The sequence below is a fragment of the Pecten maximus genome, chromosome 1 (assembly GCF_902652985.1).
Source record: "Pecten maximus chromosome 1, xPecMax1.1, whole genome shotgun sequence".
NCBI classification, from domain to species: Eukaryota; Metazoa; Mollusca; class Bivalvia; order Pectinida; family Pectinidae; genus Pecten; species Pecten maximus.
Genome location: NC_047015.1, coordinates 46,310,866 through 46,327,517, shown reverse-complemented (window position 1 = coordinate 46,327,517; position 16,652 = coordinate 46,310,866). Strand labels below are relative to the sequence as shown.

The window sequence follows — 16,652 nt, the reverse complement described above, 5'->3', positions numbered from 1 at the left end:
ATTTGATTTTTGTTTTTACTGTTTAACACCTCCAAACAGATATCCGATAATGTTGGGCAGATTCCTTGGTGTAAACAAAGCAGGACTACGAAGGTATTCAGAACATAAACGTCAACGTATATATATAACAAGTTTATACTCTCATACACTCATACTGATTGAATTTCTTGTATAACTCTAGATAATGCTTGTGCAAGATAACAATGTAACTCCTCTTTGTAGCTACATTATAAACGAACTAACACAATTACCTCACAAGTATTAAAAGCATTAAGTCGTTAATGTGGTATCAATTTAATAAAAGCCTAAAACCAACTCTATCACTAATAACTCTGTAAAAAAGACACACAATTGAATAACACATCATATTAACATGCCATTGCGAGTGTTGTTTTGTCATCCTATGACTCGTGATACGGGGGCTAACGTAAAGTATGAAAGTAAGATTGGTTTGTTTTATTTAATGTCCGATTAACAGCAACAGTCATTTGAGGACGTGCTAGGTTTTGGAGATGGAGGGAAGCCGGAGTATCCGGAGAAAAACCACCGGCCTACGGGTAGTCCCACGTGGGTTTCAAACTCGCGACCCAGAGGAGGAGGGCAACCTTAGCAACTCGGCCACCGCGTCCCCTCTTGAAAGTAAGAACATTAACCCACTAATTTGAACCCATTGATTGAATTAAGGATACTTGATACATTTAAAAGAACAGCAACTTTTTCAAAGCTTTGTAGTTTCATTTGATTCCCCAAAATTATAATTTGGACCTTTGACCTTTAACTTGGTGATTTTGACCTTTGGTCGTTCAACTCCCTTGACAAGTTTGACTGTTTGTTTAGAATAATATAAAATATGGACCTATGGAATCTTAACATTGGACGTGGTGACGATGACTTCTGTTCATGTCAGTCATTAGTTAATAAAATCTGTGTGTTATATCGGCTTTATTGACAGACTGAATTTTATTTTTTGCATACGTGCCTTGTCAGATGTCCAAAACGTGTGCTCGTTTAATATACTTCATAACAACTATCACATCAGTCAGGGGTAGGTATGGCCAAGAAGATGATATATATATAACACCACCCCACCCCCCCCCCCCCCCCCCCCACACACACACACACCACACACACACACACACACACACCACACACACACACACACCACTCCCCCCAAAAAGGAAAGAAAGGGAAAGATATGTATTTTTCATTAAACCATTCTTGTCTTTTTAAAGGAGCGGTACGAGGTTGTGGCGTAAACTCTCAGTGATGTCGCGACACAATCGTGCATGCACAACACGAACACGTCGTTATGATCTAAATGAGCTAAATGTCTGCTAACAATGAATAATATGTTTCTGGAAGTCGCGTGGAACCTCGCGACTAAAGAGCGGACATTCACATCGCTTCACAGCCTCATTGTTAAAAGCTAAAGAGGAAGGACGGGCTTACTTTTCGGTCTGATGCATTTCTCCCGGCGAAATCCACAAGCCGGTTCATCTACTGGGACCTTCCCGTACGGCCAGTCAAACGATTCTCCATCATACAATCGAAACTCCTGTCAAACAATAACGTTCGGTAGTTATAGGAGCGTATGGCATCACACAATGTAAGGAATTAATTACACCCTAAAGGAAACTTTGGAGAATAGAAAGGGCGAATATATATTAATACATATTACATATGTAGTATAATGTACTTGTGTATGCACTGCTATTTGAGCATGAACATGTTTCAGGGATTCCAATTTGTGAAGTATAATTAATTCCCTATAATATGTTATCCAGATTTACTTCATTGTGATATGGAATTGATCCGTCTTGAAACATGGCATGCCAAATGCTGTAAGCAACGCCTGAATGACATCCTGTCATGTTTGTAAAAGGATTTTATATCAAAGTTAGCTTGTTTTTTGTCTCATTATTAGGATTCCGTATACCATTTCCAGTCATCATCTGTAAGACCTTTTGTCTGATTACATTTAGTTCTTGTTATGCCTGAGTGTGAATGACCCCGGGTAAACATACAAAAAACAACATTTCTTTACATCAAATCCATTACAGCTAATAGATACTTTGCGACGCATAACAGCAGCGTCAACAACAACAACAACAATTATTTTTAAAATCTTATGTTTATTTTATTTGCCTTCCTACTCTAGTGTAACTTTAATAATATCAATAAGTTTGATAAGTATAGATTTCTGATAAACAATAGAAAACTCGTTGTTTACTATATGTATCTCGCCCTACCTACCGGAAGTTCGGAGAAATTCTCGTGCAGCTGAAATACACCGATTGGACTGAGATGCCAGACTGTCTTGTTATCCACCTGAACGGACTTCCGGGCGATCAGGGAGAAATTGCCCGTGGCATCCCCATTAGAGTTTATGCTGTTTTCGTATCCCATGGCACCTGTAGGGTCAAATGATAATGTAGAATCCAAAAGAGTTTTAAAATGATGTCAAACAAATTTAAGTAAAAAAATATTAGTTTGTAACGGAACGCGTATCCATTTTATATCAGAATGCCAAAGTCTACTCCAAATATGCATATAATTTAGATAGGCTTAGAATATATCATAATTATGGCAAAATTCCTTACTTCGAAGACGTCAATAAGTGGATGATACAATAGGACTCATCATCACACGTGTACGTTATTACATATTGATATTGATGATGCCAGATCAATTGCAAGGCGGGACTAAATTAAGGGGAAATGATTGGCCTAGATTTTGGTACAGTTGTAAACTTTAGTTGTCTTTGAATATTCTAAGCACGTAAACAAAATATGTATTCCGGGAATGGCTGATGCTCCTTAATATAATAATCTGTATACAAACTGCAAACGATATTCTTGAGAATTTAAAGAGAAAAACTGCGATACGAGTTTAAGTCACCATGAAATTAACACTCTAAAAACGTTGATTCTTGTAGTTAAAGTATAACTCTAATGAGTCGAAATGATCATTGAAGACATCATTGAATTCCTCATAATGAATACATATTACATATACATTTTCCAAATTAATGTGCAAATATCAAAAGGCCTTTCAAAATCTGTATTCCACTGACGTAGCATTAACTTCCTCCCGAAATATAGCACAATATCTAATGCTGGCATTTCGAATGCACGATACGTGTAGCGTTCATTAAGCGGCAAAGTGACATTTCAGAATAACCCAAATATGTCAATAATGAGTTAACATAAACACAAAGGATGATTTGATTCGATAGCACGATAAAAAAAAACCTGAACACGTCGATGCAATATGGTGATCCACTTCACCGTCATATCATATTGTTTTTTCAGTAACTTGATATGACAATATCGACCATTAGACGAACATGAAAAATAGAATTACCAAAGAAATCCAATTAAGGTCGGGCGTCAGAGTTACTGTTCGAGCTGGCATTTTTACCGACACAATTTCAAGACACCAAAAAGTAGTCCAATGGTACAGTTTTGGCGAAGGAAACATATTTCAGCGAGTTTGATATTGCATTTGGTATCCATTGTATCTCACCGCTTACTTTTGTAGGTTTTAAATTTCAGCTTTGACGCTACCAATGTGCCATCTTTAGGATCACCCCCTTCGGTCAAGACCTCATGGACAGCTCGCGCATATAACCACACTGCGTCATACAGAAATGCTGCTTCCGGTGGAATCTGGAACAACACGTAGTTTTTGCATATAGTTATTGAATGATATTTTCCAAAGCCGTGCTGCAATTCCAGTATGATATTCTACTTCAAATGATTAAAGACAAATCCACAAAAATGACGCCTTATACCATAACAATGTGTCTCATATAAAATAAATTGCATATTCTAAGAAAACACATTCAGTCAATGCATTATTCAATCTCATTTTCTTTATCTTCATTAAAATTAAATTACTTCTCCATTAAAAGTAATCACTTCTCCGTAAAAATCAAATTACTTCTCCATTAAAATAAAAAGTATTTGAAATATGAGAGGTTGTGTGTCCAAATCGTACAAATCATGTTCTATGGTGGTTCAGTTTTCATTACAAAGGACCCAACAATTTATGGTATGAATGTCGGGATTCAGAGAGAAATATTTCTCACATCCGACGTGTTGGGAATCGTATCATTCACAATTGTTTGGTTTTGACGTGATGGGATTTATAATACAGAGTTACAATTAAGCTTGTCTAAGCGCGTGATTTTCTGTTTGGTGACAGTCAAATACAGACATGCTACCGCTGTTATCGCTCAAAAGAACCACTGATAAGAAAAGATGTTCCAAGCAACATTTAGTGCGATACACTATTACAAATGACAGGCTAATCAAAGTATATATAACTAAGGGTCTACAACACAAAGACCGAAACACAAAATCACTGTATTATTAATGGCGTTTGCTCAGTTTCGGACCAGTACATATCAATAACCACGACATATATCATAATTATGACCTTGGTACAGATGACCAGGATGGTGTATTGACTTGAAGAAAAAATTCCAATCTATCAGAATACTTATTGTCAAAGGGTGTGCTAAAGAATATGTCTCCAAACAAGTGAGTACTGGTCCACGGTTTGATGACACTGTTATCAAGGTACATTTTTTCATTAAACGATAATAATGATTATCTGATGTTTTCTGCTTCAAAAAATGCTGTACATAATGATTCGCATAAGAGATCTGAACAATTTTCTCGTTAAGACACACTAATAATGGTTTTCATCCCTTGCGACTGGTGTACCAACATCACTTTTGTTTTTAACATCAAAGACAATAAATGCGTCACGCAAAATGTGACCCTCATCTTTAAGGATATCTGTATGTATATATCGATTATATATATCAATAAAAACAAAACAAAAAAACAACAACACTGTACTGCTTCAAAATCTATTCTGTAAAATTCACTCTAGATGATCATGTTAATATGAAATGATTACAGAAATTTATAATTACACGTTATGTCATAGTTGTTGCTGAGTTAATTGCAGAAACAAAGATAAAAAAAAAATGACAATAAGCATACTCCACCATTGTCTACTTAGTCCGTCATATCAGTATGCCGCATAATATATAATGAGTATTTACAACAGTAATGACCTAATGTCATGAAATAGATATACAAGATCATTGTCTGTGTTAGTTTTCACATTGACGCAATATTGCTTAATTTGTATGCTAGAGTGTTGTTGAGCTAGCTTATATTATACGTCGGGGAAGGATTTTACCACGGTTGACACAAGAGGCCTATTCACATTGAAATTGCAACTGGTGGGGCATCGGATAATTAGAAAAGCGGTACAGCCACGCTATACGTGCGAGACATTAGGAAGTAGTCACTTTTGGTTTCAATCAATTCGATTCTAGCGTACAATCGGTGAATATACTGTACATGGTCATTATTTGGCGGGTCACGAAAAGTCGATCCCGTAACATTATTTGTCTCAGGAGGCTCCACGAGCGCGCGACACATGACGTATCTACACCGTTCTTTTGTAAGGTCTACATTTGTGGCCGTTCCCTTACACTTGACCATCGACAGATGACAGACTTATCCTTGTGTATTGACAAGTAACAGAGGACAGAATCGCTGCCTCTGTGTAGGGTCTGTATCTGCTATATATATATATATGCATAGGAATCTCAATATTAAACTCTCAATATAAACGTGCTTTAATATTGTTCATTGTTTTCAGATATATAAGCGTTATGGTGATTATATCATCGATATCTATTATTAAATCACATTAAGTATCAATTGCTTCTCAAGCTTTAAAAATAGTATGAAAGAATCAAGAAAACATCAAGCTACATCATACAAATCGTTGACCTTCTAGGACTCGTCAGTGATGCTAAGGGCCCTAAGTGTTGATACAACGTACCTAGGGTCGACTAAAATAGGTCAAACGAAATGTGAATATCTACATGGGGAGGTGCTACTGTACAAGAAATTTCATTCCAACGGTGTGCGATCACATCATTGCATTATATATATATATATATATATATATTAATATTGGATTTCAAGACATAATAATCAATAACAAAAAAAGTCTAATACAGTAAATTTCTTAGATAATTAGTGATAGGTGATGATACCTTAAAGGAACTCAGCACTTTGCGAAATCTATGTCCTGTAGTTTATATGAATACGTTATTTTCAGACTCTTATCGGTTGTTTAGACTTTTATCTCAATTGGTGTGGAATGGCAGTTTAATTTAAAACATCATTTCAAGAGGAACATTTTCAATTTCTGACTTCCAAAAGGCATGTTCGCTGCAAATTTAAATTTGATTTGTTACAATTTTCATTTTTTTCTTTTTTTTTTTCATTTTTGAACTTTGCTTTCCTCAGAAAGATTAAAGGTGATATAATGCAGTAAATGAACTACTAGTATGTAAACCGAAACCTATATTCCAGTTCCGTTTACTCCATAAACCGAAGACCTATATTCCAGTTCCGTTTACTTTATTTAATTGAAAGCCTCGATTCCATATAAAAATGTATGTTTCTTTATAAACCGAAAGCCTCGATTCCATAAATGTTTACCATATAAACGGTAGGCATAGATTCCGGATCCGTTTACTACAATGTATATAAACCGAAGGCCTGTCTTCCGGATGCGTTTATTATATAAACCGAATGCCTGTCTTCCGGTTCCGTTTACTATATAAACCGGAAACCTAGATTCCAGTTCCGTTTACTATATATACTGTCGTTAAAAGATCGGTCCCGTTTCCGGTTCATTGTCGTTGTTATGCACGTCAATATTTAAATTTATTATATGCAAAAAACGCCAATCTCTAAACCATTTAAAAAAAAAACGACGAAAATTATAACTTACTATTTTAAGGGTGTAGTTCTTCAACGGGTTGACATAATTAAAAGGCGGCAACTCAAGGTAGTGGTTGACCTTTTCGGAGAACTCCATGTAGTCCTCGTATACTGGGGGAGACTGGAGCACGCCAATGAAGTATCGAAAGGCCATTACACTCGACATTGATACATTGCTAGAGAAGATACCTGTAAAAGATTCAAACATAATTGTGTCATTTGAAATGCAATATTTAACAACCCATAATACTCCATTTCCCAAGTAAAAGTTTTGTTAAGAGCTGCCTTCTTTTAGGTTTACTCCATTAATGATTGAGTTAATTGATGTTTATAACGATGTACCCGTTAAAATGTTAAGTTAAGTTATGTTGAGTTAAGATATAGACTAAATTCAGCTTCTGGCACCAATAAAATCATTCATATTACAACTACGTCCTGCATCGTTGAGAAAACCAAACTAGATATCATGGAGTGCATTTTGACAAACTTGGAAGTGGAATATAAACAAAAGTCTGAAAATGAAACTAAGAAAAAAACATGATATATAAAAATGTCATGGCAACCTTTGAAATAATTCAATGAGGAAATAAAAGACATTCCTACAGCTCGTTACATTGTGGTAGGGATCGGGATGCAAAACAGAGAATTATTATCCTCGAACGTTATGGGAAAATCTGAAAACGAATATTTCTAAATAAGACCTTAAAGGTAATCCTAAAACATTCCCCATTATATTAAATAAATCTGCCTCTTGAAATCTATGGAAATGTCATTTGAAAACACAAACGTATATCTATTCAAATCATACAGACAATTATCCCTTTATTTCCCACAACAAAACTTCGCGCGAAAAGCCATTCGAGATTTCATGCCACAAAATCAGCTTTGTTAAAGTAAGGTAATCTTGGCAATTGAAATAAATCTCTTCAACAACTACGATACTTGGTGAAGTATTCAAAATACTATGACCTGCATGAAGCTAACGAGACGTTATTATACAGTATCGATTCCCTTAAGAAAAACAAAGGAGAAGGTTATATGGCCCATTAGGTCTGAAACGATATCCTAGACTTAGATTTAACACCATATTAACTCATTGTTACTTCTTAACCAATATCTATGCAAAACATAAACCGTATCATACGACAACGCTGAATGATACTAGTGTTTAATAGAGAAAAATGCCGTGATGATAAAAAGCTTTCAAGGAAGGGAGGTATTCAAGGAACAACCAAACATTGATTCCGGAAGTCTAGAAATTTCGTTCTACGCTACCGCATACTAACAGTACGATAAGCCGAATTCAATACAGCGTGAAAAAGACTGATTTATGTTTCAAAGAAATCATGTCCTAAAAGATCTCGTAAAAAGAATGCATTTACCTTATCATACTACCCTGACAGTGTAATGTGCAACAGAGGGTATATAGTGATAATCCCACGACGAAGTGACCTTTATGATATCCACGTACTCCAGAGGGTTAACAGGGTTTTCCTTATGTATTTCCTATAAGGTTTATCATCCCGCTAATTCAACTCATTTCACTTTTCATCGAAAACGGTTACTTATACAATGTATAAGTGAATATTAACAAAATTGATGCTAACACATACAGTCTCGTTAAGGCACAACATCGTTTCAAATATTTCTATAACAGCATTTCAAGTCATTCAAGCATTTTTTATGAACGGATTACATTTTTGTGTTCGATATATAACATCCCTTTGAAGTTTATTTTCGACCCAATACAGATGATTTTCATCAATTCTCGACACGGATTTAATTCGAACATAATTATCATACATTAAAATTACTATGTCCAGGCAATGTATGTAGCATTCCCGTGGCTAGTTTCTGCATATTGACCCAACACATTCTTTCTTAATAATGAATACAAAACATGTTTGCTCTTCAAGGGCTAATTCCGTGTAATGCTAACCTTTGATGATTCGCTGTGGGTCGGTCTGGTCGTACTGACCGAGAATGACCCCAACGACGTAGTATTCACCGGTGTCCAGTAGGCCGCGGTCATACAGATGATCCATCAGACCAATAAAGTCGTAGAACTGGCCCAACATGACATAAACTGTCAACGAAAAACAACAATAAATCAATTGTGTCAATAGCATGTAAACTGTCGACAAAAACAGCATCAATAAGTCAACCGTGTCATATAATGTTACAAAATGTTAACTGTCAACAAAACAACATCAATAAGTCAACCGTGTCATATAATGTTACAAAATGTTAACTGTCAACAAAACAACATCAATAAGTCAACCGTGTCATATAATGTTACATAATTTAACTGTCAACAAAACAACATCAATAAGTCAACCGTGTCATATAATGTTACATAATTTAACTGTCAACAAAACAACATCAATAAGTCAACCGTGTCATATAATGTTACATAATTTAACTGTCAACAAAACAACATCAATAAGTCAACCGTGTCATATAATGTTACATAATTTAACTGTCAACAAAACAACATCAATAAGTCAACCGTGTCATATAATGTTACATAATTTAACTGTCAACAAAACAACATCAATAAGTCAACCGTGTCATATAATGTTACATAAATCTGGTTAGTTCAGTTCAATTTCATCCAGATTTCCATTTGCTATTTTCCAAGGAGGGTGAATTAAGAAAAGAACAGTAGCTTGCGCATATTAAATAAGACACACTATAGTAGAAGGCATATGATACTAGTCGACAATATTGGAATCGAAATTAATGTGCATAATCATTTGAAGCACAATTCAGGATTCGAAAATGCTATTAATTTGTATGACTAATTATATTTCAACAATATTCTGAATAGTCAAATGAAAAGAAAATATTAAAACTATGGACTAGTTCTCATATAACAGCATACAAAATTCAAACCTAATGACTTAATTATAACGCAGAAATGTTTTCTATAGATAAAAATATATGAAGTATTGTATCTATCAATGATATACTAGTAAAGATTTTTTTAAAATGATAAATTTCTCTTTTTATTCTTATATATACTTTGTTTTATTGCAAAATCATAAATGAAACTGTTTTTCTTTTATGTACCAAGGTAATATTTTTCTCACAAACGTTTTGCGTTGCATTGGGTGTTTTGAAGGGTATGTCAAAGACGAATAATCCAGACATATGTTTTTATCTACTTTGTGCGTTTAAAATATCCAAGCTGTTTACTGGGAGATGTTTCGCAGATGAAGTTATGGGATCTGACAGAGCCGAGTGGGGTATGTGAGAGCTCCACTCAGTATTATATGTCCCGAGTTTGTAAAACAGGCTCGACTTATGTTGACTGACGTCTGAGAGAGCCAGACATGAGCTCAGACACACCAACCATTACCAGGCTTTGCTGTCGATGGTAGGATAACGCAGGATGTTTGGGTGATTACATACATGTTTACCGGATACAAACTCACACATATAATTCTCTAGATACGGTGACAGTTTCGTGTCAGTCGTTCGTTCGATGGTGTCTATGCCTTGTACTGATACATCGGGAGTGTTTACTCTTTGACTTGGTCATTTAACACTTCTACAGCCTTCGATTGTCGTGTCTCGTAAATGTTGATAACTTGAATTGTCAGACACTCAGATAACCGATCTCCCCCAATCCCATCGCTAGTTTTATTTCATTTTACATTAAGGTCGCTGATTGTACAGAGGGATTTCAGTACATTTGACTCTTTTGGTACATTCAATCTCGTGTACGGTTATCACAAAGAACGGCCACAAAAACATGGACATTAATCTTTACTGATGATATAGCAATACGATCAATTTTAGTTAGAAATCAACATTGTTTATGAAAGAAATATATCTACTCCCAGGAAAGTATGTCGGCTAAATTTACGGGATTGACCGCAATCGACGTCACTTCCTGTTCATTACCAAATGTGTCAGTTAAGGCCGAATTGTAATTACACATGGGCGAGGTGAACGATCTCACTGGGGTGGAATAATGAGCAAATAGGAAATACCCTTAGGTCGGGGCGTTTTTACTCTTCACGTAAAATTAGGGGTGCTATCATCGAGGTGGACTTCGCAAACATTTGATTGAACATGTGATGACAACAACGCTTGAGTGATGACACAATATAGAAAAACAACAAAGAATACGAACATGATAACGAAACCATAATTTAAATTCGAAATCAATGAAACAAAGGATTGATATAAACGATATATTTGCAAGAAGATTCTTGAGAAAGTAAAGTTTGGAAATCTAGGTAAAATCCGGGTTAATCACAATCTCAAATGAGAGTTAAGTAGGAGGCAAATGTACCGATGGGCAACAGGTATCAGGAGGAGGACACTCTACAATACGCAGTCATATATATACAAGCATAATTTAGCTTGTATAGACAAATATGGTAATAGTTAGTACATGATAATTTATAATTGAACACATTTGCCCTGACGGTTCATTTCATTTATGACCGGGTAGCCGGGGTACGCGGTAAACGGTGTAATTAAGTTGTATTTGCTGTATTTATTAATAGATCTATAACTTGATTGGGTAACTACAGCAGTGAAAGATTTACGTCGGGTAAGTCGTAAGGAAGCACACTACAGTAGGACAGGCTGGCCATGGCCGATTTTTCTGTTAAGCAAATAACTCCTGTATTATGATATGCATAAAAAATGGAAAAAAATAAATGTACACTATAATTGTTATATTCAGTATGAAGTAGTACATACAGGCTTCACATTCGTTAAAACCAAATTCAAGTATTTGGTTCCGGATTTTAAATTTCCGGATTTTCCGAAAGTGTGTTAACACAGGAAATTTAGTTTTGCCTACAGCGTAAAATGGAAGCCCACCGAAAAGGTAAGATAGCAGGAAAACTTAATTTACAACATATGTCAAAACAAGATTAATTCTGTCTTTGAGATAGGGATATTTAATTTCAAATAGGTTTCAGAAAAAAAAATTGTGTAGAGAATTGTGTCATTTTCGGTCAAATATAATATTTTGCAATTTTTGAGCATTTTTTAAGCTGTTACCATGGTATTCACAGCTCTAAAAATCACAGAAAATATAAGTTTACTTATCCTTCAGAGCTGTATTAAAATTGAAAATGTTGTACAGATTACAAATATATATACTTTATTAGAGGTAATATGTAGGGTTAACTGGCAATGTTTAAAATATCTAAAACATGTGCCATATTTTTCAGAATCGGCCATTTTTACTGTACACTGCTACCTAACCGTTCTAAGAACAAATAGGATGCGTACACTTTTAGCGGAAGTCTCATTTCAGCGTTTTTCTCGCTGTAAGCATTCCGCTAAGTTATGATTGCGCTAATTCTTGTTTATGTACATTGGTTTCTATGGCAATCACTGTTGATGTGCTAATTGATTATTCCGCTAATCTGTTTTAATTTGGTTTCGTGCTTAACTTTGAGTGTGTCAAATTAAGCACGTTTACAGTACCTATATCTTCCATCTTAAAATGCAGCAAACAGCAGCACTATATATCAATATACCCAGGCACGTTTATTCTAAAAATAGACCAGATGTCTGCAAATGTCTGCAGTATTTCGTCTAGTTATAAGACCAACGTGAACTTCTATATTCAATGTCAAGGGCAGATAACTGATAATCACAACTCACGTAAACAATCTCGAAGTGTCAATGTTGTCCACATTAAGCTATCTGTAGCTTGCACGTCCACACACACATGTTAAACTGTCTTTATTACCCTGTATTGCGATAACCTATCAGACTTTCGACAAGAAGTCGTCTGTTGAGCAACATAGGACTATGTTCATGTGTTATCTAGAAAACATTCAAGGCAGCTCTTTTGTGCTCTAAAAGATCTTCCTGTGTTCGCTGAAAAGCCGCACGACTGAAGATAGCAGTCGATCTTGCAAAGCGCCACGGGTTCATTGTGTTGAATAATATCTCAGTAATTACCGAAAACGATAGACTATTGGATCTCTATCTTCTTATTCTTTCAAATCTTAACCTTTGAAGACCTGATATCAAAATAACAATTAGCAGCGATGTTCGTTACATTTCAAATGAGAAAGGCGTTCAACTCAGATAAAGCTTAAATATGGATGTTTAAAAAACCGGCAAAGTGCGCGTAACACTTTAACAAGTGCTTACATTCATGTTTAAACTCAAGTGACCTAAATAAAGCATCATGTGCTAAAACACATTTAACTTTTAAGCAGTATTCGAAAAAAATTATTGAAACAAAGCAACAAATAATCCCCAACCAGAAGCATGTACCGAATCTCGTCGGGAGTTCCCCGGATACCGGGAAACAGTAACATTATTCTTGGTTTGAAGCAGACTGTATATCACTGGATCAACTCGCCTTTCCAGTGTTTACGGTGTAATTAAAGAAGTACAATTAGATATAAAAGAAAATATCCCTCCAGATAAATGTCGTACTGTTAAACGTCCTCATGTGCGGTGATCGCTAAGGTGTTCTTTAGTTAGTCGGCTATCATCTGTCTACACATCAAAACTAAAATATAATCTACGATCCAATTAGATACCTTCCAGTGCTCTCAGGCTAATGTGGCCAATCATTACCACTGGGAGGATCGCAGCAGTGATACATGTTATGACAAAAGCAACAGTCTTTGATATAACGGATGTAATACTACGATTAAATCAGTGACACGAACGACCTGCAGGCATACCAGCCTCTCTGTCATCCCTCCTCGTGTGTGAGTGCGTCTACATATAAAACAACAGGATTGATTTTGTGGATTAAGATTAACCTGATGTTTGTTGAGTAATCTGAATTGCCTTGCTTCTGACAGGCCAGCTAAGTAAGGAAATGCACACTGACTTCATCTTGAATATATACTGTCGAGTTACTTATGCTTAACATTCCTTTTGGCAGTAAAACTGTGATTTAAGTTTGTTTTAAAATAAAGAAAACATATATGTGTCAACATTAATAAGGAAATAATCCATATCAGCCCGCTGAGTGTGTTTCGTGCTGGTACAGTTACAATTAAAAGAATAATGCGGGAATTCTGTAAAAAAAATCATGATTTATCAAATTGAATTCTGTCGTATATCGGAATGCGTCGGCGCCTAATTCTTTCAGATTATCTAAAACCAGCCATACCAAAAGGAGTCATACTACTACATTGTATTATTTATCACACTTTCCAGAGTAAGTAATTGGTTTTTATGATGGAATATTTCTAAATTATAAAACGTATACACAGACAATGCGGGAAAACCTACCATCACTACAATCTATAAACTAATACAATTTTATTTTTGATTTGTTCAGGGTTTAAAAGCAAAAGCTGGCAAACGGAATATCTGTCTGGGGAAAATAGCAGATTTATATAGAAATGTGAAATTTAATTGTATTTTAATTTCTACGTCAGTGGTATCTTTAAATAGAAGACACAAAGACCTAGAAGGAAAATCCTGATTCTATATATATTTACCATTGTATGGCACTGCCACTATATAACCCTACCAATTCAGTTGCGAGTTCACCAGCTTATGAACTGCCAACTGAAATTTGAATTTGAAAATTTAAAAAAAAAAATCGCACGACAAATAAAAAATCGCAGATGGTAAATATAAGCATTGAATGGCTTTCAGTTGGCATTCATAGTCAATATGAATGCCAACTGGACAGAGGCAAATTCCATGAAGCGCGCTAATGCTTAAATGTCCTTTATAAGTCGTCTTAAACAATGTAGCATTCTGTTACATTTATACCATAACTAACACTTCATATATATTGGTTTACAGTTTTTAATGTTCTTATTGCCATGTTGCTTAAACTTGCGAAATGCCTTCCGTAACACACCTAATATGTGATTGAATTATACAGTATGAACTTCCTGAAATTCTCAGAATCCAGCAAACTGGTGATATCTAGCAATATATTGGATTTAATGAACGTATATTGAGCCATATCGTCTGTGAAATCAATCTAATCGCTATTCTCTGATTAGATCTCATCAACGAGACTGTCCCGTACCGCGACATTATCCTTTAATGAACATTAAGCAGTCTGTGTATAATGTATATCAGTTCTTTTGACACATTTCCTAATTATCTACTTACCGCACCAATATGAGACCGACTGGTGGTAATCAGTGTCAGTGTGTCTATTATCTAGAGCCTACGGGTATGGTAATCTGCTTACTTTATGACATACTCAGGAACCTAAATGTTTTATCTTGGAATCGGAGTCTTTATACGGAACATATTGCTAATACAAAATGTAGCTGAATAATGTTCGAGGTGATATTAGGTGTGGTGTGGTTCCAGAGCATTTAAGTTTAGATCAGTTTCATCAATACAATATCTACGTCTGTATCTTAGACGAACAATACTAACAAAGGTATTTTTGTATTTATCGGTACTCTACGTGAACAATGAAAATGTTGATGGTTAATGACTGGTAAATATATTAACGATATAAAATTGAGCACATCCAAAGCAATGTTACATGGTCATGAACGTGAAAACGACAGGAAGAAATATAAGCAGAAAATATCTGCATTACTGAAATAATAAAGTAATGATGGAAGTAAAGAATGTAGTGTTAATTCGCATGAATTCGAAATTTCGTCAAAATATAACAAAAGTTTAGTAAGGTTTAAAATGATACCACCCATTCCTGTCTCGAGAAAACACATAAAATAATACAACTCGGAAATTGATTGCGTTCAGAAGCATGACATAGTAAACCTGATTTGGTGGCTCAACCTGTCCGTACACACACACAATGAAAATACATACTGCGCGTGTCGACGAAGGTTTCAGACACGATCCGGACGAACGGATTCTCCGTATGTAGGTGAAAGTAGGGTCCCTTGTACTCTTTTGTAAACGTCACTTCGATATCGTGCTCAGGAAGTAGCTGCAGACATAAAGACAAATAGAAAGACAACATTAATTTAAGTTTATCAGAGGAACAATCGCATTTGGTGTAGCAAAGACTGCAACAAACAAAACAAGAAAACTTCATGCCCGGTGTAGCTGAAAGTAACTGAAAAATGACGAGAACAACTTCGCAGTGTATTTATAGCTCCAAACATGACAACATTATGGTGTGTCGTGCTATGTCAATAATTGCGATCAGATCAAAGGAACGGAACAACTTCAAGGCTTGTCGTGGTGGTGAAAAATAACTGCAACTGCAATAAAACATAACAGCATCGCGGCATCAACTGCAATAAATGACAATAAAGCAGTATGAAGTGTATTGGATTATTAGACATTTTTCATTTTGAGATAGACCAGACAGGAGCGTGGGGACGAACACTTCGAAGAGTAAAACAATGGGTTATTTCATAAGCAGTCTCCGGTACTGCACATGCTCACCTTAATACTAAAATAACAGGAACTTGTCTACATTAACATTAACCAGTGTTGTTCAAGAAATACTGTACCAATAACAAACTTAAATTATCAAGATACAACAAGCACCTCATTAACTTGGATTTTTCTAGTATTCTAAATACCGCGTGCCGATATGTCTCTCCTTAGTATGTTACCTGTGATTGTTACCTGTAGTCTGGCCAAGATGTACCGGTACTTTATACCATACGGCTTCAATGAAACATTTATAGACGTTTAAGGTCCCTGTCTCTGTGCCATGCACTAGGTCTACCTCAAAATGGGAAATGTCCATAAGGAATATGTTATAAACAAGACAACAACACGACGGGAAGTGTTGAAGCAAAAAAGGGGCAACGTGTCCAATTGGGACAGAAGTAGTAGGAGAAATTATGTGTTTATATCAGTGTATAAAACATAATATTGTATCTTAAATTTACCTTTCAATACGAACCGCTAAAAATA

General features: G+C 35.4%; 1 protein-coding gene across 2 annotated transcripts in view; it reads right to left on the bottom strand.

Annotated features, from left to right (window-relative positions):
• The window catches only part of LOC117335489 (guanylate cyclase 32E-like), a 76,902-nt gene that overhangs the window by 17,728 nt on the left and 42,522 nt on the right, over window positions 1-16,652 (bottom strand). For both annotated transcript variants that reach the window (XM_033895528.1, XM_033895536.1), the window contains exons 4-9: window positions 15,588-15,708; window positions 8,764-8,910; window positions 6,835-7,013; window positions 3,533-3,668; window positions 2,254-2,411; window positions 1,450-1,555 (exon numbers count right to left, since the gene is read on the bottom strand). In XM_033895528.1, the coding sequence (XP_033751419.1) occupies window positions 1,450-1,555; window positions 2,254-2,411; window positions 3,533-3,668; window positions 6,835-7,013; window positions 8,764-8,910; window positions 15,588-15,708 (847 nt within the window). The remainder of the gene's footprint in view (window positions 1-1,449; window positions 1,556-2,253; window positions 2,412-3,532; window positions 3,669-6,834; window positions 7,014-8,763; window positions 8,911-15,587; window positions 15,709-16,652) is intronic.